The 24249-nt window shown below is 36.0% G+C and overlaps 1 protein-coding gene across 1 annotated transcript in view; it reads right to left on the bottom strand.

Moving 5' to 3' along the window:
* Positions 1-24249, bottom strand: part of TRDN (triadin) — a 120019-nt gene that overhangs the window by 69743 nt on the left and 26027 nt on the right. Inside the window, exon 4 of the mRNA XM_061131799.1 lies at positions 23655-23687. Coding sequence (XP_060987782.1) covers positions 23655-23687 — 33 coding nt within the window. The remainder of the gene's footprint in view (positions 1-23654; positions 23688-24249) is intronic.

Here is a 24249-nt window from a genome sequence, read left to right as displayed (position 1 = left end):
GGTTTGAACTTGCATTTTTATAAATTTTCTGGATGTCTAAAATCAAGATCAACTAGAGGAAAATCCTAAAATCTTCAGAGAAGACTGCTTCTTTCATTCACCAGTTAAAGAAATCATCACATTGTGAAGATCTCCTCCCCTCATTTTCCCCATTAATCAGTTATACTATCTATAAAGCCACTCTTCTACTCTTATCCCCTTCAGGACTTTGAAAATGGCAATGGAGATACAGAGAAGTTAAGATTTCCAGCTATATTTCTGGAAAAAAAACAAAGAAAGTCTTTAAGGTTCGTGGAATGAATTCCAAAGAGCATAGGAAACATTTACCTTCCAGCATCTCTCATTTTTATTATTTTTAATCTCTACCTTCTGTCTCCAGATCTTACTCCAAAGCATGGTTTCTCATCCTAGCATTACTGATTTTTGGATTGGGAAAAGTCATTATTTGGAGGTGGGCAGGGCTATTGTGAGCACTGTGGAGTGCTGAGCACCACAGCACCCTATTAAATGATTCTAGATGCTACACTACCCCTAGTCATGACCACAAAGAATGTCATTAGATACTGTCAAATGACCTTTATTGACAAGTTATATCTTTAGAGCAATAGCCTAATCACTCTTTGTCACTGTCTAGACCCGTATTGCCCAATACAGTGGCCACTAGACATGTGTACATGTTAAGGATATGATATGTGATTAATCTGAATTGAAATGCACTATAAATCTAAGTACATAATGGTTTATGAAGACTTAATACTAAAAAGAATAAAATATATCATAATTTTTGTATTAATTACATATTGGAATGATATTATTTTGGACATATTGTGGTGGTTTTATTTCTGTGTCAACTTGGCTAGGCTACGATCCCAAATCATTCAAATGGACACTCATCTAGAAGTTGAAAGTGAAAGTCGCTCAGTTGTATCCACCTCTTTGCGACCCCATGGACTACAAAGTCCATGGAATTCTCCAGGAAAGAATACTGGAGTGGGTAAGCCTTTCCCTTCTCCAGGAGTTTTTCCTAACCCAGGTCTCCTGCATTGCAGGCAGATTCTTTACCAGCTGAGCCACAAGGGAAGCCCAAGAATACTGGAGTGGGTAGCCTATCCCTTCTCCAGCAGAATCTTCCTGACCCAGGAATCGAACTGGGGTCTCCTACATTAGAGGTAGATGCTTTACCAACTGAGCTATCAGGGAAGCCCAATGTAGAAGTTGCTGTGAAGGTATTTTGCAGATATAATTAAAATTCATAGTTTACTGATTTTTAAATAACATGATTCTGGATCATCTGGGTGGGCTTGTCTGATGCTATTGAAAGGTCTTAATAACAGGTTTCCTGGAAGAAAGAAGAAATTCTCTGATACTATAGATTAAATAAGAAATATTATTCAAATTAAATCCATATTTTTCTTTTTGTGCTGTACTCAATCACATCGGACTCCTCGTGATCCCATGGACTGCAGCCCACCAGGCTCCTCTGTCCTTGGGATTCTCCAGGCAAGAACAGTGGATTGGGTAGCCATTCCCTTCTTCAGGGGATCTTCCAGACCCAGGAATTGAACTGGGGTCTCCTGCATTGCAGGCAGATTCTGTACCAGCTGAGCTACTAGGGAAGCTCTTATTTTTTTTTTTTTCCTTTTTACAATTTTATAATGTGGCTACTCAAAAAAATTTAAATATACGTGTGGCTCACACTCTATTAGTTTTGGACAGTACTGGTCTGGTACTGAGGAGGGCAAATTATCTTTTCAGGTCATCTACAGGGTTAAATCTTCTATAAATGAATTATAAAGCCAAACTGAAAATGCTCCCTTGCCCATACCATTCTCCTTCCTCCCTCCTATTTAAACCATCAGAAGCAATGAAGAAGACTGGTGCCTTGTATAACTCAGTCCGATTAAGTAAAATGACTCAGAGTGGTCAAAGATTTAGAGTGGTCTTTGCAAGCACCAAGGGAATCACCCTTAAGAAATAATTTCTTATTCTCAAAGGGGATTAATTTGAATACAGAAATGGGATGAAACATTCTAAATTAAAAATTTATATGAAATGTTGCATCTTCTGAGACTGAACTATTGTTGAAGCTATCATTACTTTTCTAGATTGACTACTTTTCTGTGTCTCCTCACTTCCTTAATTAGTAATTGCTTGAGTCTGCAATTTGGAACTCAGAGAAGGCCTCAGAGACTAAAGCTTCTTTTTTCCCCTACAAACAAGAAATGGGTGATACAGAGAGGCTTTTGGTCCAGGGAGCCTCTGAGGGTCCTGCTCATTACAGTCTCAAGGACAAAGTCCTAACATTTTCTATTTCTGATTCTGAACTTCAGCTTTCAATAAACGAAGACAGCTCCACTGATCTGGAAAGATACATTCAGATTTTTTGAAAGTGGGACTCCCAGATTAAAACTCACACACACACACACACACACACACATACAGTGTGTGAACATACAAATCTCTACAGCTAACAGTGAAATATAGTGACTTACATAGACAATGTTCTGCAAAAACATCATCAACAATTTTTTAAATTTGATGCTCTCTTGAAGACTTAGTATTTCTGTACATGTAGTGCAGACAGGTACAACCAACTTTGTAAAGGCATACATACATACATTTCTTTGCTTATAGATGACAAAAGAAATTTATTTCTGATGATTCTGAATTGGAACTGATTTTGCTACTGTAAAACACATCTCTTCGGCATAAGGCAATCAAAGCCCAGTAGATTCAGAAAAAGCTCTTTACCTTCCCCTCAACTGCCTAAATATACATGGAAAGATGGCCTGTACCAAAGAGAGAGCTATAACCAGAGATACAAGAAACTTATCTGTAAGACAGAACAATCTTTGTTTTCCAAACATCTATTGTCCCTTCTTCTGAAAGGTCTTCCTTCCCTTGGTATTCTCAGACCACTCTCCCTTTCCTGAGCTCAGGATGCTAATTATATAAGTCTTAAATACTTGGCTGCCCTTTGGGTTTCATATTTTTAATGGGGTTCCCATATGTATGAACTTCACTTTTCTCCTTTTAGTCTGTCTTACATCAATTTAATTACTAGACCAGCAAAAAACCTAGAAGAGAAAAAGGAAAATTTTTCTGCCCCTACTTTTCAAACTTAAGGATAAGTTAAATGTCTCTGCATGTTTTATTGCAACATTACATTTTCTTTGGGGATTGTATTACATCACTATTGTCACTGTCCATGGCTATCAAATGTCCAAAGAAGCCAATGTAGCCTCCACACAGTGTGCCTGCCAGTTCTGTCTCCTTATACTTCAGCCAGGAAATGATGACCATTCAGGCTCCTGCCCAACTGAGTAACAGCATGCTACCAATTTAGACTTCAGAAAGATCTTTTTTCTCATAAACAGATAATGCCTAATTTCTTACTCCCAACTGCTCTTGCCAGCTAAGGGCCATTCGTGTGAGTACAGAAAATTAAATTTAAAGATTCAAGTCAGTAAAGTAGAAATTTATTACCCTATGTCTTCCAGCAAACCTCAAAGAAAAATAAAATTTCATATATTAATACTAGCTTCTAGTTATTCAATAATGTCTATAGACAGGGGAATGCCTCTACTTACGCGACACAGCAGTAATGCATAGTAGCATAAAGTTTCATTTAACTTTGACACTCCTTAAAAATAGTTCACTAAACCTGAGCCAGTTCTGGATACAAGGGACAAAGAAAAAGGTCAAAGCAGTCATTATTTACCTCCAAATGTATGTGCTTTACTTTAGGTTACAGTCCAGTGTCTCTGAGAATGTGGTAAGTCTCAGGATCAAATTCTAGTTGGAATGATAAACAATTTTGGTAACAGTAAACCTCAGAGATTGCTTTGTGTCTTAAAAAGCAGGAAGTCAAAGTATTTCAGTCCCAAAGGTGTCAGACTATCCATAGGTCCTTAAAGGTACAGAGGTCAATTTAAAATTTTGATAATTGGAGAAGGGAAAAACAAATGGGAAAGAGTGACAGTTATCTCAGTGCGTCAGAAAGCAATGGAAGGAAACCCTTCGCTTCACTGAATTATTGGTAACCTTAACTGATATGAATCAGTTCTCCAGTAGCGTTTACTGTGTTTGTAATGATAACAAGGGGTACTTAAGAGAAGGGCAGGTTACTTCCACAGAAATGGGAAGTGTATTCCAACTACTTTCGCTAGTCCTGACTTTCTCAATCACATTTCTCATTATCTGTAGGGAAGTATGTGTAAATATGAGAAGTGGAGAAAAAAGTATAAGTCTTCTTTCAGATTCTTATTGTTATTCATCTCACTTTGCTAGGCTTTAAAGGCATTTAGACATTTTTCTTATTAAAGGAATCCAGAGAATTTAAACTCTGGCTTTCATGTGTTATAACTCAATGGAGATAATAAAAAATATACCCTCCTAGGTCAGGCTGTTTTTCTAAAGTCCAATGCCAAATAAGTAATTGGATTACAGTTCAACGTCCCTGAAGAAGTATTAGTCTCAGCATCAGACTTGTGAAGTGCTCAGAAACAAGAGAAGGCGATGTAATAACTTATTATGTTGCTGAGAAAAAAATAAACATTAATATTATTTAGAGTATTCATTATTTCTGGATTGCAGTAGTCATTAAACGATTATTTGAATAACTGTCATACTAAATAACTGTCATACTAAAATGACATAAATTAATAAAATTCTGGCATAATTAAAATGCATTTTGTTAGAAAACTCTGGACACATAAACTATTAAAAGATCTACACAAAAATAGTATCATTGCTGGCATGTACTAAAATGCAGTTTAGTGTTGAAGATAATTAATGCTTGAGTCAATCTGCTCCCTTCAAATATAATTCTCATACCTACTAGCTGTGAAAACTTCATTTCCTCATCTGGAAAATGAGGTTTATAATAGTACCTACTACATAAATTTAGGCTTCTCTGATGGCTCAGTAAAGAATCTGCCTGCAATGCAGGAGACCACCTGCAATGCATGAGTCCTGGATTCAGTTCCCAGATAGGGAAAACCCCTTGGAGAGGCAAATGGCAACCCACTCCAGTACTTTTGTTTGGGAAATTCCAATGACAGAGAAGTCTGGCAGGCTATATAGTCCATGGGGTCACAAAAGAGTTGGACATGACTTAGTGACTAAACCATCACAACCACATAGACTTACATGGGGAACAAAATAAGTTAAAATGTAAAGGATTTAGAGCAGCACCTGACATCTGATAAACATTATGTAAATATTGGCTATTATTATTATTATTATTGTCTCCCTTACTAAATTCTAAATTTTCTGAGGGCAAAAATTATGTCTATTCTGTTTCACAGTAAATTTTCAATAATAATTGGCACATACTACTTGATAAATACATACTAAGTTAAAAAATAAATATTTGAGTAAAATTATAAACTATTAACTCCTACACAACAAAGAAAGTTGTGGTAGATAGTATTTCACCTGTTCTTTATGACACAATGCTCAAATGACTTAAATACTAAAATACGTGTGGTTGAAAATTTTGAGACAGTAAAATGTTGCATTTTTCAACCTTTTTACTTTCTATTAGAAATGCTGGAGAAAGTTGCAGAATTTTACTATTGGTGAAAATTTTAAAATGTATATGAAAGATATTGTAAATTGCAACACTTGCACAAAAGATAGGGTTTATTCTTATTTGTTTACAGGAGCTTTATTTATAATTGTCAAAACTTGGAAGCAACTGAGGTATATTTCAGCAGGTAAGTGAAGAAATACACTGTTGTACCTCCAGACATGGAATATCATTCAAGACTAATATGAAATAAAAATACAGCATCAAGCCATACAAAGATATGGAAGAAAATTAAAAGCACATTACCAATATATTTTTAAAGCATTTTTTCCCACAGTCATCAACATGGGTGTCAATAAGTTAGGGTTTTTTAATATTGTTTTCCTGGAACACTGAAAAGCTAAATAATAATCAAATTAAAGGCACTGAGCATTTTAATACTTTGCCTTAAGTTATCTATAGATGCTTACACATAGGATATCAACTATGAACTGACATATATAATTGACAATTATACCTATAATAAAATATTGACAATTAAAACCATGTTCATTTTAACAGAAAAAAGAAGTTGAAACAGGTTTTAAAGTGGGATATGCTATCCTGTCTAACTTGAAGGGCGTAAAAATTTCTATTTCTTTTGGTCTACATATTAAGGAATATTTCATTTCAGTTTTTCCTATTTGTGATTATGGCATTTAAGTGATAATCTGCATTATTTCGTGTAACAACACTGCTTATATATTTGTGGTATTGTACATGTAGAATAGTGACATGTTGGCATTTGTTGTATATATTTCTGTTGGATACCTGAGAGGACAGATATAAATTTTAGTGATCTTCCTGGTGGCCCAAAGTGGAACTTCTATGTATAATGGTGAATTTTCTCGTTCTCCTCAGGAACATGCAGCACATAATAGCCAAAATCTTTAAAACTCCCAATGAGAAATGAAAATTTGTTTCATTGGTTTGGTTATCCTCCTTCATCTTCAGACTGTTTAATTCCATCAAAATGTATTTATCTAAGCTCTACATCTCCCAGGGTGCAGTGTTAATCACAGACTAACCAATTTTCCCAAGACTCTCTGAGCCTGACACTCACATTTAACTTAGGAAGAGAGGCCAGCCATATGTACAAAAAACAAATAGGAAGGTTGACAGCAGCAGCAACGAATGGGACCAGAATTAGAAAAATAGATTGTCCTAAATAAGTCCAAAGAATGAGTTTACTGCAGTAAAGACTTACTGAATTATTTTGTTATATTACATGTATTTTACTTATTATAAATTGTTATTCTACTTAAAATCATAACACAGTTTATTGTTGAGCAGTTTATAAATTTGTTTAAGTCTTACATGGATAGTTTAAAGCACACAATTTTTTTCTCTATATGACACACTGCTAATAAATTAAAAATATTATCTATTCAAGATTTTAAAATGACAGACTCAAGAAATTGAAAGGATAATCTCTGTCACCAAGGCAACCATCCTAATTCTTTTAGATGACAACCCAGTTTATTAAATTGTTCTGAGGGTTGTGGATTTTAAATAATGCCTTTTGTCAAGATGTTTTCTCAATATATCTCACAAATGCTAGACAATATAAAATATCTTTAATAATTTTTATTCTAATATTAAAAATTCAAATTATTTATTCACTTGAACATGGAATCTACACTTGTAAGATTTTGCCAATTGTTATTAGGACACAAAAGTTCAGATAAATAACTGAACAAATTTAGTTATCTCTTTAGTGGCTAGTTAAGAAATGCTGAAGGAGAATATTTTGCTGAATTCTCAGTATTTTATATAAATATACCAAATGATGTGTAGCTGTTTGTATTTTAATGATTCTTATAATTTTCCAGTGCACTGATAAACAAAAATTTTGAGGAAAGTGCACTACTAACCATTAATGAAGGGTGAAAAAGAATACTTTCTCCTACTTAATGAATCTAGTGTTTTTGAATAAGTGAGGAAACATTCCAGGTATAGTGATAGGCAAATATTGAGGACAGTTTCCTTCAGGGTTATTGAAGCCCATACATACATATATACATATGTATAAGCATATATAATCCTATTTTAATATGTTTGAATGTTTGATTACTTGGCAAAATTTTCTAAAATAAGCAAAACTTTTTCAAGAAAACAAATAATCTCAGCACTGCATAGTATTGACCCCTATAAAAATTGCAAAACATATATATGTGTGTGTGCAATCTCATTTTTTCCATAAACCCAGTGTGTGTGTGTGTGTGTGTGTGTGTGTGTGAGTTCCTCAGTCGTGTCTGACTCTTTGCGACCCCATGGACTGTAGCTTGCCAGGCTTCTCTGTCCATGGAATTTTCCAGGCAAGAACACTGGAGAGTGGGTTGCCATTTCCTTTTCCACAAAAACCCAGTAATTTCTGGTTAATTCATTTTTCCTCTCTGATTTGTATTTTCCCTATTTTTCTCTGCAAATTTTATCTTCCCCATTTATAAAATGAGAACACCTTCATGGATCACAGCCTTGTCATGATGAAAGAGCTTATATAACTCAATGAAGCTATAAGCCACACCATACAGGACCAGCCAAGATGGACGGATCACAGTGACGAATTCTGACAAAACATGGTCGACTCGAGCAGGAAATGGCAACCCACTCTAGTATTCTTGCCTGGAGAACCCCATGAACAATATAAAAAGACAAAAAGACAGGACATCAGAAGATGAGCACTCCTAAGTAAGAATGTGTCCAAAATGCTACTGGGGAAGAGCGAAGAGCAATTACTAACAGCTCCAGAAAGAATGAGGCAGTTGGGCCAAAGCAGAAATGATGCTCAGCTGTGGATGCGTCTGGGGGTGAAAGTCCGATGCTGTAAAGAACAATATTGCATAGGAACCTGGAATGTTAGGGTCATGAATTAAGGTAAATTAGATGCGGTTAAGGAGGAGATGGCAATATTGAACATTGACTTCTTAAGAATCAGTGAATTAAAACGGACAGGAATGGGTGAATTTAATTCAGCTGACCATTATATATACTATTGTGGGTGAGAATCCCTTAGAAGAAATGGAGCAGCCCTCATAGTCCAAAATGCAGTACTTGGGTGCAATCTGAAAAAAGACAGAATGACCTCACTTCGTTTCCAAGGCAAACCATTCAACATTACAGTAATCCAAGTCTATGCCACAACCACTGATGCTGAAGAAGCTGAAATTGAGGTTCTATGAAGACCTACGGGGCTTCCCCAGTGGCACAGTGGTAAACAATCTGCCTGCAATGCAGGAGCTGCAGGAGACTCAGGTTCAGTCCCTGGGTTGGGAAGATCCCCTGGAGAAGGGAATGGTAATCCACTCCAGCATTCTTGCCTGGAGAATCCCATGGACAGAGGAGCCTGGCAGGCTACAGTCCATAGGGTTGCAGAGTTGGACATGACAGAAATGACTTAGAACACAGGCACACATGCAGACCTACAAGACCTTCTAGAAGTAACACCAAAAAAAAGATGTCTTTTTCATCTCAGGAGATTGGAATGCAAAACTAGGAAGTCAAGAGATACCTGGAGTAACAGGCAAGTTTGCCTTGGAGTACAAAATGAAGCAGGGCAAAGTCTCACAGTTTTGTCAAGAGAACACACTGGTCATAGCAAATACACTTCTCCAACAACACAAGAGATGACTCTACACATGGACATCACCAAATGGTCAATACTTAAATCAGATTGATTATATTCTTCATAGCCGAAGACAGAGGAGCTGTATATAGTCAGCAAAAACAAAACCTATAGCTGACTGTGGCTCAGATCATGAGGTTCTCATTGCAAAATTCAGGCTTAAGTTGAAAAAAAGTAGGGAAAATCCCTAGGCCATTCAGGTATGACCTAAATCAAACCCCTTATGATTATGCAGTGAAAGTGATGAATGGATTTAGGAGATTAGATCTGCTAGACAGAGTACCTAAAGAACTAAGAACAAGGTCAGTAACACTGTACAGGAAGCGGTGACCAAAGCCATCTCCAAGAAAAAGAAATTCAACCAAGCAAAGTGGTTATTTGAAGAGGCTTTACAAATAGGAAAGAAAGAGAAGAGAAGCAAAAGGCAAGGGAAAGATATCCTCAACTGAATTCAGAGTTCCAGAGAATAGCAAGGAGACATAAGAAGCCCTTCTTAAATGAAAAAATGCAAAGAAATTGAGCAAAACAATAGAATGGGAAAGACTAGAGATCTCTTCATGAAAACTAGAGATATCAAGGGAATACTTCATGCAAGGATGGGCACAATAAAGAACAGAATTGGTAAGGGCTTAACAGAAGCAGAAGATATTAAGAAGAAGCGGCAAGAATATACAGCTATACAAAAAAGGTCTTAATGACCTGGGTAACCATGATGGTGTGTTCATTCACCTAGAGCCAGACATCCTGGAATGTGAAATCAAGTGGGCCTTAGGAAGCATTACTATGAGCAAAATTAGTGGAGCTGATGGAATTTCAGCTGAGCTATTTAAAATCCTAAAAGGCAATGCTATTAAAGTACTGGATTCAAAAAGTCAGCAAATTTGGAAAATGCAGCAGTGCTCACAGGGCTGGAAAAGGTCAGTTTTCATTCCAATCCCAAAGAAAGGCAATGCCAAAGAATGTTCAAACTAGCAAACCATTGTGCTCTTTCGCATGCTAGTAAGGTAATGCTCAAAATCCTTCAAGCTAGGCTTCAGCAGTATGCGAACTGAGAACATCCGGATGTATAAGCTGGATTTAGAAAAGGCAGAGGAACCAAAGATGAAGTTGCCAACATTTGTTGGATCATGGAGAAAGAAAGGGAATTCCAAAAAAAAAAAAAATTTGTTTCATTAACAATGCAAAAGCCTTTGACTTTGTGGATCAGTCAAAGGAAAACTGAGGAAAATTCTTAAAGAGACAGGATACCAGACCACATTACCTGTCTCTTGAAAAACCTGTATGCAGGTCAAGAAGCAACAGCTAGAACTGGACATGGAAAAACTAACTGGTTCCAAACTGGGAAAGGATTATGACAAGGCTATCTATGTTAATCTGCTTATTTAACTCATCTGCAGAGTACATCATGTGAAATAAAGGGCTAGATGAATCACAAACTGGAATCAAGATTGCTGAGAGAAATATCAACAACCTTAGATATGCAGCTGATACCACTCTTATGGCAAAAAGTGAAGAGGAACTAAAGAGCCTCCTGATGAGGGTGAAAGAAGAGTAAAAAAGCTGGCTTAAAACTCAACATTCAAAAAGTTAAGATCATGCATCCAGTATCATCACTTCATGGAAAATAGAAGGGGAATAAGGAGAATCAATGACAAATTTTATTTTCTTGGGCTCCAAGATCATTCTGGACAGTGACTGTGACTATGAATTTAAAAGATGCTTGCTCCTTGGAAGGAAAGCTATGACAATCCTAGACAGTGTATTAAAAAGCAGAGACATCACTTTGCTGACACATGTCCTTATAGTCAGAGCTATGGTTTTTCCAGTAGTCAGGTATGAGTGTGAGAATTGGACCATAAAGAAGACTGAGCATCGGAGAATGGATGTTTTTGAATTGTGGTGCTGGAGAAGACTCTTTAGAGTCTCTTGTACTGCAAGGAGATCAAACCAGTCAATTCTAAAGGAAATCAACTCTGAATATTCACTGGAAGGACTGTTGCTCCAATGCTGAAGCTCCAATACTTTGGCCACCTGATGTGAAGCGCCTACTCATTGGAAAAGACCTTGATGCTGGGTAGACTAGAGGCAAAAGGAGAAGGGATGGCAGAAGAGGAGATAGTTAGATAGCATCACCAACTTAATAGACATGAATTTGAGCAAACTCTGAGAGATAGTGGAGGACAGAAAAGCCTGGTGTGCTGCAGGCAGTGGGGTCACAGAGTTAGACAGGACTTTACGACTGAACAACAACAAAATAAAATGAGAAACTGTTTCCCATGTGTTCATAAACCAGACAGAGGTGGAAATGATTAAATAATACCTTTTTGAAGATAATTACTGGTGGAGTTTACAGATTTGGATAAGTTTTGGCTTGGTTCATATGTGTATTTCATATTTGATGATATACTAGACAAGATCAATGTGGCTATACATCAAAATCATCTGGAGAAATTTTAAAACATATTCCTAGCTATAGCACAAATGTATGTGTTTTTCATGGTGAGAAACCTTTTAGGAATCTCCAATTTAAATTAACTCTGAAGTAGTTTCAGAACCACAGTCAGAAGTAGAACCTACTGTCTAAACCAATATTCCTTAAATTTTAATGGGAATATGATTTGCCTAGGGAATTTTCCTAAAATATAGATTCTGAATCATTTGGTCTAGGTGGAGCCTGGTTCTGCGTTCCTAAATCCCAGCTGATGCTAAAACTACTGTCCCATTAAGCACATTTTGAGTCACAAGGTCCTAGTCCAGTTGAAACCCTTAGAAAAATTATTAACATATGACTGCACAATTCAACAATAGAGTAAAAAAAATCATAGGTGGAAAGGACATCTGGGCATCTGTAAATCTAGCATCTTTGTTTTACAGATGTGAGAACCACTGAGGTTAAGTAATTTAACCATAGTAGATTAATAGCAGAAAGGGAACTAACACAAACATCTCTTTGTTGTGTTTATTTGAGGCTATCTCAGTCATGTTCAAAATGTTGATGTGTTCAGCTGATGGGCATCAATTATCAACAGTTATTTCAATGATCTAGGTCAATGCAACAATGATATAGAATTAGTTTTTATTTTATCCTTCACAATTTAGTATTTTCTTAACAGCAAATTCATATACAAAACCAGTCACTATGTGTAAACAAAATATGCAGTTATCCACTTACCCTCAACTGTCTCCCTTACTGGTATCACAACGCATGCTAGTTGCTCATTCATGTCCAAATCTTTGCAACTCTATAGACTGTAGCCTGCCAGACCCCTCTGTCCATGGAATTTTCTAGGCAAGAATGTTGGAGTGGATAGCCATTTGCTTCTCCAGGGGATCTTCCAGACCCAAGGATCAAACCCGGGTCTCCTGCATTGCAGGCAAATTCTTCACCATCTAAGCCACCAAAACCTCTTAATTTTTAATTTTTTTTTTTTTTTTTGGCTTTGCCTCAGGGCTTGGAGGATCTTAGTTCCTCAAGCAGGGATCGAACCCAGGCCCTGACAGTGAAAGCAGCAAGCTCTAACCACTCAATCACCAGGGAATCCCCCAAACCTCTTATTTTTAGAATTAATCATTGGGTTGCAATGGTTCTCACCCTGAGTGTGCATTAGAAGTACACTGTGGAGATTAAAAAAAAAAAATACAACTCAAACTCTGGAAATTCTGAGGTGAGAAGTGATCTGGGATTTCAAATTAAAAACAAAAATAAAAGTAAAAATTAGGTATTTTGGATACTTGTAACTTTCCTAATGGAATCAATTTTTATAACAGTGACCCTCTTTTAGTCTTAGGAACTAATCCTTTTCCAATATCAATACAAGTATTTGGGTAATACTAGACCTAATTTTCACAGAGTCGAACACAACTGGGTGACTAAACACACAAACCTAATTTTTAGTTTCAAGAGTGGGTCTATTCCCTAGGTCTTGACAAAGTGCTTGTTGCACATCCCTGACCCCCTGATTGCTTGTAATAAGAATATGTTACTCAATATGGATCAATGAGTCAACTACATTGCTTTGGCTGAAACAGATGGGAAATAGCACAAGCTCCTCTCCAGAGTTGTTAAAGTAGGTAATTTTGGCCTCAAGTTTCTGGTAACCATAATTGCAACCAGGACAGGAAAGGTTGCCAGAGAATCAAGCAAACAAAGCAGACAAGGGAAAGCAGAATCAGTAAATGAGAAGAAAAGATTTACTAATAACACCATAGAAAAAGCCGTATCTAGACATCCCTAAAGCCAGTTCTACTTTTGTAAATTTTAGTCACTTGAACCAATAACCTTTTCCAGTAAGCCAGTCTGAAATGGGCGTTAGTCTCTTCTGGAAAAAATAAGTTTAATTAGGACAACATTGAATCTGATGCAGAGTTGAGAATCCCTGATGGTTTTTCTGCTTTGCTTTTTTAAAATCATTTGTTGCATTTTTCAACAAACCTTTCTAAAAGGAAAAACATAACCTGGAATAGGTAAAACTTTTAGCAAACTGCTGGCAATTCAATGCAGCACCTTAGTGTCTCATGATGTTGAAAGAGGGAACATGCAGAATCGAAGAGAGAAGAATCTAAAAAACGTATAAACCTAACACATTCTCACCCAGTTCAGTTGCTCAGCTGCGTCTGACTCTTTGCAACCTCATGGGCTGCAGCACGACAGGCTTCCCTATCTTTCACAAACTTCGGGAGCTTGCTCAAACTCATGTCCATGGAGTCAGTAATGCCATCCAACCATCTCATCCTCTGTCGTCCCCTTCAATCTTTCTGAACAACAGGGTCTTTTCCAATGACTCTGTTCTTCACATCACGTGGCCAAAGTATTGGGGTTTCAAGCTCAGCATCTGTCCTTCCAATGAATATTCAGGACTGATTTCCTTTAGGATCCACTGGTTTGATCTCCTTACAGTTCAAGGGACTCCAACACCACACTTCAAAAGCATCAATTCTTCAGCACTCAGCTTTCTTTGTATTCCAACTCTCATATCCATACATGATTACTGGAAAAACCATAGCTTTGACTACATGAACCTTTTTTGGCAAAGTATATCTCTGCTTTCTAATATGTTGTCTAGGTTGGTCACAGCTTTTGTTCCAAGGAGTAAGCATATTTTAAATTCATGGCTGCAGTCACCATCTGCAGAGATTTTGGAACCCAAAAAAACAAAGTCTCTCACTGTTTCCATTATTTCCCCATCTATTTGCCATGAAGTGATGGGACCAGATGCCATGATCTTAGTTTTCTGAATGTTGAGTTTTAAGCCAACTTTTTCACTCTACTCTTTCACTTTCATAAAGAGGCTCTTTAATTCTTCTCCACTTTTTGCCATAAGGGTGGTGTCATCTGCATATCTGAGGTTATTGATATTTCTCCTGGCAATCTTGATAACAGCTTGTGTTTCATCCAGCCCAGCATTTAGCATGGTGTACTCTGCATGTAAATTAAATAAGCAGGGTGACCATATACAGCCTTGATGGACTCCCTTCCCGATTTGGAACCAATCTGTTGTTCCATGTCCAGTTTTAACTGTTGCTTCTTGACCTGCACATAGATTTCTTAGGAGGCAGGTCAGGTGGTCTGGAATTCCCATCTCTTTCAGAATTTTCCACAGTTTATTGTGATCCACACAGTCGAAGGCTTTGGCATAGTCAATAAAGCAGAAGTAGATATTTTTCCAGCACTCTCTTGCTTTCTCGATGATCCAAAGGATGTTGGCAATTTGATCCCTGGTTCCTCTGCCTTTTCTAAATCCAGCATGAACACCTGGAAGTTCACATTTCATGTACTGTTGAATCCTGACTTGGAGAATTTTGAGCATTACTTTGCTAGCATGTGAGATGAGTGCAATTGTGTGGTAGTTTGAACATTCTTTGGCATTGCTTTTCTTTGGGATTGGTATGAAAATTGACCTTTTCCAGTCCTGTGGCCACTGCTGAGTTTTCCAAAATTGCTGGCATATTGAATGCAGCACTTTCACAGCATCATCTTTTAGGATTTGAAATAGCTCAACTGGAATTCCATCACATCCACTAGCTTTGTTCATAGTGCTTCTTCCTAAGGCCCACTTGACTTCACATTCCAGGATGTCTGGTCTAGGTGGGTGATCACACCATCATGGTTATCTGGGTCATGAAGACCTTTTTTGTGCAGTTCTTTTGTGTATTCTTGCCACCTCTTCTTAATATCTTCTGCTTCTAAGTCCCTACGATTTCTGTCCTTTATTGTGCCCATCTTTGCGTGAAATATTTCCTTGGCATCTTGAATTTTATTCTCACTCATAGACTCTTAAATTACTTATCCAACCTTATTTCCAAAAGGAACTACTTAAAATGATTAGACCACAGCTGAGCTGTCTCAGCCTTTTTATTCTCTGTGATGTTGGCACCAAAATTTAATCCTTTGCTTTAACAGGCTTGCTCCTTTAAGCTCCAGTGTTACTATCATTATATCCACCATTCTAGTTCCAGTTTGCTTGCCTTGGTAGAAATGAGCTCTTTTAGATCCACAATTTGCTACAGCTGCAACTCCCTAGCAAAGTGAATCTCTGGATCGTTCGTTAGATCTCACTTTAACTCAGCCTCCTCAGTCTTTTTCATTCTAATCCCATCTCCAGGCCCACTGTCTGTTCTCCGGGTTTTGCTTCCTGTCCTCACAAGCCTGATCAATATTGGGAAAGACAAGCAGAAGATAAAGCATTGAGTTCCTTCTGCAGCCTAAGGGGAATATGTAGTAGTGCAGTAATGGAGCTGAGTTTTGATCTAGACTTATTTAGATAAGCAGTCCAAAGATAAATGTATATACTTAACAGTGTTACTAGGGCCAACCTGGTAACCAATATTCTGGGGCTATGAATTTTAACAAGTTTAGTCACCTTTCCATTCTCCCTCCTTTTTTCATGCACAGTATTTTTCAGACACTTTATGTTCAGCCTGGTGTAAGGCACCGAAGCTGCCAGCAAAGATTGATGCATTGAAATCTCTGGCACAGAAACGTGTCCATCTATCTTACTCCTGATGACGTGATACAACCTTCTGAATGGCCTAATCCTAGAGTCTTGAATATTTATGATGCTCAAATTTCCTGGCTCTCTCTTATTCACCCTGACTGCAAAGAGCTATTGCAGATTTCAATAAAGTGAGAAAAATACACAATGAAAGAACTGAGTTTAAATTTACTGGACTCTTTCAACCCCAGGAGCTTTAGGGAAATTTTAAAACACAATTATAAGGAGATGTAATTTGTTTTGCTCTAAGAAGAGCCTCTTTCTCTGCCATTGGCATGCATCAGGAATAATCTCACAGAATATCAGCCTTCATATTTGAGTCCTGTTCAAACTTCAAGTCGCTCCTTGGTTCATAGAGCAAACAGTTGGGAAAAAAGGAAATTTAACATAACATAGAGGGGATTTGGGTTCTTTCTTTAAAGGCAGGTGATGATTTATCTCATACAGTCTCTATGTCCCTAAAATTGAAGACCAATTTTCCTTCCCCCTAAAACGAGTATATATGGTTCTGAAGGACTAAAAGTATGCTGCCTTAACTTTAAAGCTGAATGTCAAGAAATGACATTATAAGATGTAGTTTCTTGTTAAGAGACAATTATTGTCTCCTAAAATCATGTATTTCAAGGAACATAAATGCTGCAATGATTATTATTATATACAGACTTATCACAGACTAAGGTTTAAGTAAAAATTAACTGTAAAAAGAGATAAGTATAATCCATTATGTTGTACTTAGACATGTTAGTACGAAAAAGTTAAAAAGCTTTATACTCAACAAAAATTATACTTTTTATGAATGCTTGTGCAATCTCAAAAGTCAGTATCACATGAATACTAATATAGGAATATGAAAGAAAAATCAATTAGATTTGAGAGAAACCAGTATTTTACTTTTGAAAAAAGAAACAGAAAAATGCTAAGATGCCTATGCTAAATAGACACATATTTTAAACTTTGTTTTAAAAATATTGTTTATTTAACTCCTCTGCCCATTCTTTAAATTGGATTGCTTGGTTTTTGTTGTTTCTACTGTTTTGTTTGTGTTTTAGATTCCAATAGACAGAACAAACTTGAGACTACAAGGGGGAGGCAGGGGGCAAGGGCCAATTGGAATAGATGAAAGAGATTAAGAGGTACAATCCTCTAATGTAAAATAAATGATCATAGGAATATAGTGTACACATAGGGAATACAGTCAATATTGTTATGATTTTGTACAGCAGTGAATAATAACTGGTTTTACTTCAGTGATCATTTCATAATGCATAAAAACAATGAATCACTAAGTTGTATTAACATAATGTTGTATGTTAATTATAACTCAATAAAATTTGTAAACTGTAATAATTTTTGAAAAAGTGATATTGCTTTATGTTTCAGATGTAATTCTTGTTGTAGGTATATTTCATCTAAACTTTGGTGCTGCTGCTCACTTAATTTATGGAAAATGTTTCCTATGTTAACTAATGGAAAATGTTTGCTATGTTAACTAATGGGCAAAGTCAGCCTTTGTTTTCAAATTTCTTACTCAAATCAAACTTCAGTTCAGTTCAGTTCAGTTCAGTCGCTCAGTCGTGTCCGACTCTTTGCGACCCCATGAACCACAGCACGGCAGGCCGCCCTGTCCATCACCAGCTCCCGGAGTCCACCCAAACCCACATCCATTGAGTCGGTGATGCCATCCAACCATCTCATCCTCTGTCATCCCCTTCTTCTCCTCCTCTCAGTCTTTCCCAGCATCAGGGTCTTTTCAAATGAGTCAGCTCTTCACATCAGGTAGCCAAAGTACTGGAGTTTCAGCTTCAACATCAGTCCTTCCAACGAACACCCAGGACTGATCTCCTTTAGGATGGACTGGTTGGATCTCCTTGCAGTCCAAGGGACTCTCAAGAGTCTTCTCCAACACCACAGCTCAAAAGCATCAATTCTTTGGCACTCAGCTTTCTTTATAGTCCAACTCTCACATCCATACATGACCACTGGAAAAACCATAGTCTTGACTAGATGGACGTTTGTTGACAAAGTAATGTCTCTGTTTTTTAATATTCTGTCTAGGTTTGTCATAACTTTCCTTCCAAGGAGTAAGCGTCTTTTAATATAATGACTGCAATCACCATCTGCAGTGATTTTTGGAGACTCCCCAAAAATAAAGTCAGCCACTGTTCCCACTGTTTCCCCATCTATTTCCCATGAAGTGATGGGACCAGATGCCATGATCTTAGTTTTCTGAATGTTGAGCTTGAAGGCAACTTTTTCATTCTCCTCTTTCACTTTCACCGAGGCTCTTTATTTATTTATTTATTTTTTGACCAAGAGGCTTTTTAGTTCTTCTTCACTTTCTGCCATAATGGTGGTGTCATGAGGTTATTGATATTTCTCCTGGCAATCTTGATTCCAGATTGTGTTTTATCCAGCCCAGCGTTTCTCATGATGCACTCTGCATATAAATTAAATAAGCAGGGTGACAATATACGGCTTTGACATACTCCTTTTACTATTTGGAACCAGTCTGTTTTTGTTTTTTTTTTGACAAGGAGTTAGTTTGATTTGTTACATCAAACTTACTCCTTGTCAAAAAAAATATAATTTTGCTTTTCAGTTCAAAAACAATTTTAGCAGGTATTTTTAGGAAATTATTATGAAGCAATACATTTTGTAACATACTCAGAAGATAAATTATTATAAATAGATGAAAATGTTTAAATTATTTGGATTTAATATAATAAGTTCACTTTACAACAAATTATAAAACAAGACAAATCATTATTCTACTGCACATTATTTTATTTGAATTAATGTGAGGTAAAATTTTGAATTGTTTATAAGCTAAGAGTCTTTTTGAAAGTTTGATATTCCTGAAATATATATGTGAGGAGGATACTAAATTCTGATGCTTCACTTTAGGGAATAATTTTTATTTTTATTTATTTTTTTTTCCAAATTTATTTATTTATTTTTATTTATTTATTTTTATTAGTTGGAGGCTAATTACTTCACAACATTTCAGTGGGTTTTGTCATACATTGATATGAATCAGCCATAGATTTACACGTATTCCCCATCCCGATCCCCCCTCCCACCTCCCTCTCCACCCGATTCCTCTGGGTCTTCCCAGGGAATAATTTTTAAAGTTTTAAATATAAAGGAAATTAACTCCAATAATTTTGTTAGATATCATGAAAAAAATTTATAGGCAAAAGAGAATATATATTAAATCCATACATTTACATATATTTATTGAGCAACTAGCATATAGTGAGTTTTTTGTTAATAGGAGGTAGAAAATACATATAATGAATAAATGTTGCATAATGTATTATGTATATATATACGTGTGTGTGTATGTGTATGTGCTCAGTCGCTTAGTCATGTCCAACTCTCTGTGACCTCCTGGACTGTAGCCGGCCAGGCTCCTCTGTCCATGGAATTTCCCAGGCTAGAATACTGGTATGGGTTGCCTTTTCCTACTCCAGGGCATCTTCTTGACCCAGGGATTGAACCCATGTCTCTTGTATCCCCTGTATCTCCTGCACTGGCAGGTGGATTTTTTACCACTGCGCCACCAGGGAAGCCCACATATATACACATATATTCATATATATATAAACACACACACACATACACATAGTGAATTGGTCCTGCAAATAGTATATAATTTAATTTTTTGTCAATGAAAGTGTTAGTGGCTCAGTCGTGTCCGACTCTTGTGACCCCACTAACTGTAGCCTGCCAGGCTCCTCTGTCCATGGGATTCTCCAGGCAAGAACACTGAAGTGGGTTGCCATGCCCTTCACAAAATATTAAGCATTTTATATTAAATAAAATATGATAAGGTCTGACTTCAATTAGATTAAATATTTCATAATATAATTATATAAATTAGGTTTTAAATTTCTTTTTGAATTATTCAGAATTAGTCTGAAATGAATCACAGAAATTTGACATCCACAGGTTTATTCAACACATCTTTAACAGTTTGGTTGCCTTAGAAAATATCCAGTTATATTTAAAAGAATCAGTGTTAAACTCAAACTGCTTTGGTTGTTTCAAAGTACTTTTTTTTTTTTCAAAGCAGTCATACTTCCTAGGAACAAATATTGAAAATAACTGAAAAGAACTGCTTACATTTAAATTTTTAAAAGCCATTTTTAGCTTTCAGTGTTTATTTCCTATGCATATTCTTTTTGTTTTGTTCTCAAGGGACTCTCCCTCAAGAGCAATGCATTCTTTCACATTATTCAGCTAAATAAAAGGCAAAATCACGAAATTTGTCATTGCGCCTGTATCTGACTCTACCTTATTTTTGACTTCACACCATCCCATCATGACACAGAACAACTAAGTGTTAGCACCACCACTCTCCTTTAGCAGATATATGCAAGAAAGGACAGGACAGCTTACTGGCTTCTTTGGTTGACATTCTAGCAATTTGATGATGGGTGAAAGACACTTCTTTATTTTGTAACATAGAATATTTGATAACTCTGGAGATGTTCTCAGGCAGATCAGTTTTAGGAAAGCATACAAATTAATTTGATTCCTTTAATGCTATTGGCACTCATTTATCCCTTAGAAGATGGGGTGATAACATATCCATGTTTACCCTGCTGTGAGGAATGCTACTGAACAGGGTGATTCCAGGTAAACAAAGCACACCCACCATACATAGCATGGAATTGTTCTAGAATATGTGATTTACAATGGCATTGGTTTTCGTAGTTAGAAGTTTTAAGTAATTAAATGATAAAAATACATATTTTATAATGATTCGGTGTCTTTGATCCTCATCCTGGAGTGTTTGGTAATAGAACTTAATATTTAAATTTTGACAAGCTGAAAAATAAATATGAGTAAAGAATATAAAGACACTAGGTTGAAGGCAGGAGGAGAAGGGGATGACAGAGGATGAGATGGTTGGATGGCATCACCGACGCAATGGACATGAGTTTGAGTAGGCTTCAGGAGTTGGTGATGAACAGGGAAGCCTGGCGTGCTGCCGTCCATGGAGTCACAAAGAGTCAGCCATGACTGAGTGACTGAACTGAGCTAAACTGAGGTACTACATTTAATATCCTAAAGCTATATTTATATATAACAACATAAACCACAGAGGAGCAGATTCTAAAGAATCATCCATATTAATAACCTGTTTAATAATCAATCCTATAAACCTGAGATTATGTGACTGGACAATTATTCCTTATCAAATTAGAAATGCAAACTCCACTCATAAATAACAAGGTGGTTGAATTTTCGTTTTGGTAAAAACAGCTAGAACTGGACAAATGAAACCAACATTTTTAGCACATATAAACAAAATATTTCATATAGACACAGGACAGTTAAATAAACAATGCCACAACCTGATAATTTAGGTGGTATAAAATGGCTAAATATTATTCAATTTATCTGCATGGGAAAGAGTACTACTGAAAAGATTAATACTCATTTAGACAGGTGAAAATCACATATTTTTAGAGAATATAATTCTAGATTATATAAAAACAATAAAAAATTCTTAAAACACAATTTTAAAATGTGAAATTTATAAAATAATCCATAAGGTAGAGATAAGCTCATAGAATCTCTCCCCAAATAATAATACAAAAATATGCTTTTAAAAGCAGAATATGTATTACAAATGTTTTGCAAAATATTACATGCTGATTAAAAACTCATTTCTATGACGATTCTACAAAAGAAAAGGTTTTAAATAAAATATGTTAATTGTAGTGAAATATATTTCCTTTGGTCCACTTCAACTAAGGGTTGTTATTATACAGGTTCTGTAACAAGGTAGGGTGTATAACATGTTTCTCTAAATGTCCATTTTCTCATGTAACTCTGTGAACAATAATATTAAGAAAATATATTCAGGTGATATTAGTCAATTCTCTTTCTAGTAATCCTTGAAGGCATTAGTGTACATGGTTTTAAACATACATATCCCTTAGACTGTTTGAACTAATGATCATTACTGACATTTAAAAAAAACATCCTAAACAATTATTTAATAGTTTCTCTGTTGATTTGGTAAAGTAAGGCAATAATTTAAGAAACAACGAACAGCTTTATGTGCATTTGACATTTATGATAAACATTTCATAAAACTTAATTTTAAAATAATCCCACCAGGAAATTCAAATCAAAAGTAATGAACAGATTCTATATTAAATACTAGATATTGATTTATGAAGAATGTGATCTTATATGATATTCTCATAGAATTTAATTTATAAGTAGGAAAACATTTGTCCTCCTCTTTCCCACATCTAAACAGACTAAATATATACATAAACTGTAATTTCCAGACTATGACTAGTAACTCATTATATTAAACTTTGACTATGTTCTGTGCACTATCCATTGGAGATCCACTACAAAAAGACTTAACTTTTTACCCCAAGAAGTTTATAAACTAATCTAGAGTCTCGAAACCCGGATTTGATGACCAAGTCTGAGTTCTTGGGTTCTCATCATGGATTTGTGAGTAGTATTTCTCCTCTCAATAGTTTCATAAACACTTTCATTTCTAGATGGCATTCCCACATTTGAGTTTCACCACTTAATTTATCATTTATTGGACAAGTTATAAATTCAAATTTTCAAAATTAACATACATACACTAAGCAGATTTTATTCCAAACAGTGAGGTGATCATCATCTGTTAGGCAAGGCCAAAGCTCCAAATTTGGATCCTACTGTTTGCATCCACAATAGGTCTAGGGAGATAGCAATAGAAGCCAGCAAGTTTCCCTCTGTAACAAATACACCCAAGAGCTACTGATCAGCATGTGGAACAGTAGTGGAACAATAGTGGTTTAGGTGCTAAGTCATGTCCAACTCTAGCCACCCCATGGACTGTAGCCCGCTAGGCTCCTCTCTCCATGGGATTTCCCAGGCAAGAATACTGGAGTGCGTTGCCATTTCCTTCTCCAATTAGTTATGTGGAACAATAACTGATTGCATTAAGAGTGATTTCTATGTTTCTCTCTCATACAAAATAAACCTCAGGATACTATACTTTGCTTTCTATTATTCCTTCTAGACATAATTCCTACCCCTTCCTGTAAAATCTCTGAGTCTTTTCCTTCATGGTTCTAACTCCCTTTCCCAGTTATATTGCTCCCATCTTTTGGATTTGTGACCATTTCATTCAGTGACTGAAGACCTTGATTATTCCTTCAAGGGATCCCTGTGAACCACAATCAACCACACTCAGATGATTCAATTGCTTTATGAGGACACATGATATATACTGCCTCCAAGATTATTCTCCTCCATATTATATCAGCCACATTGTCCGATAGTTCTCATCTAAAATTGAATAAAATACTGATAATAACTGAAGAAAAAGGAAAAAAAAACAAATTAAGTCCACAACAAAGTAAAATCTGTTTGAGTCATGGTGAAAATCAACATTACCATAAAAAATACTTTTTTTTGCAGAGGTGAAACAACTAACCTTTTTTTTTCAAGGGAGGCTCCTCTATTTCTCCTAAATGAAGACAAAAACAGTAAATTAGAAAAATTTTCAGCAGAGCATAAAATTGCCTCTCAATTTTCCCATTTGCTTTTGTTCATTCTTTTATAAAACATCTATTAATTTTGATAATAGTAGTCTATATATTACTTCGCCTTCCAAATTCCAAGCTTTAATATAAACTTTGCCTATGTACATTTATTTAAGATAGTTTCACTTTTACGAGTTCAATAAAATTGTGGCAGTTATCCAAATTATACATTATGGTTTGTATATCATGCTCATTTCAGTGCTCTGCTCTTCATCTCAACTTCTGACAGAGGCCAAACAAATACAAATTTAGACAAAGTCATAGAAAGGGCTAAAATACTAAGAGCTTTTCTGGTAGTCAAGGCTGAATACGCAAGTTCTGATGAGTAAAGCTGATCTTAAAAATGTCATCTAAAAGGCAGAATCACAGTACTTGTTCTTTTCACATCCACTTAATAGAAGTTTACATGTGGATTAAGTTTGTAATTTCCTTTTGTTCATTTATATATAACAGAGAGTAAATAGGTTAGTTGCATAATTGCTGTGA

The sequence above is a fragment of the Dama dama genome, chromosome 28 (assembly GCF_033118175.1).
Source record: "Dama dama isolate Ldn47 chromosome 28, ASM3311817v1, whole genome shotgun sequence".
NCBI lineage: Eukaryota > Metazoa > Chordata > Mammalia > Artiodactyla > Cervidae > Dama > Dama dama.
This window is presented reverse-complemented; position numbering and strand designations above follow the sequence as displayed.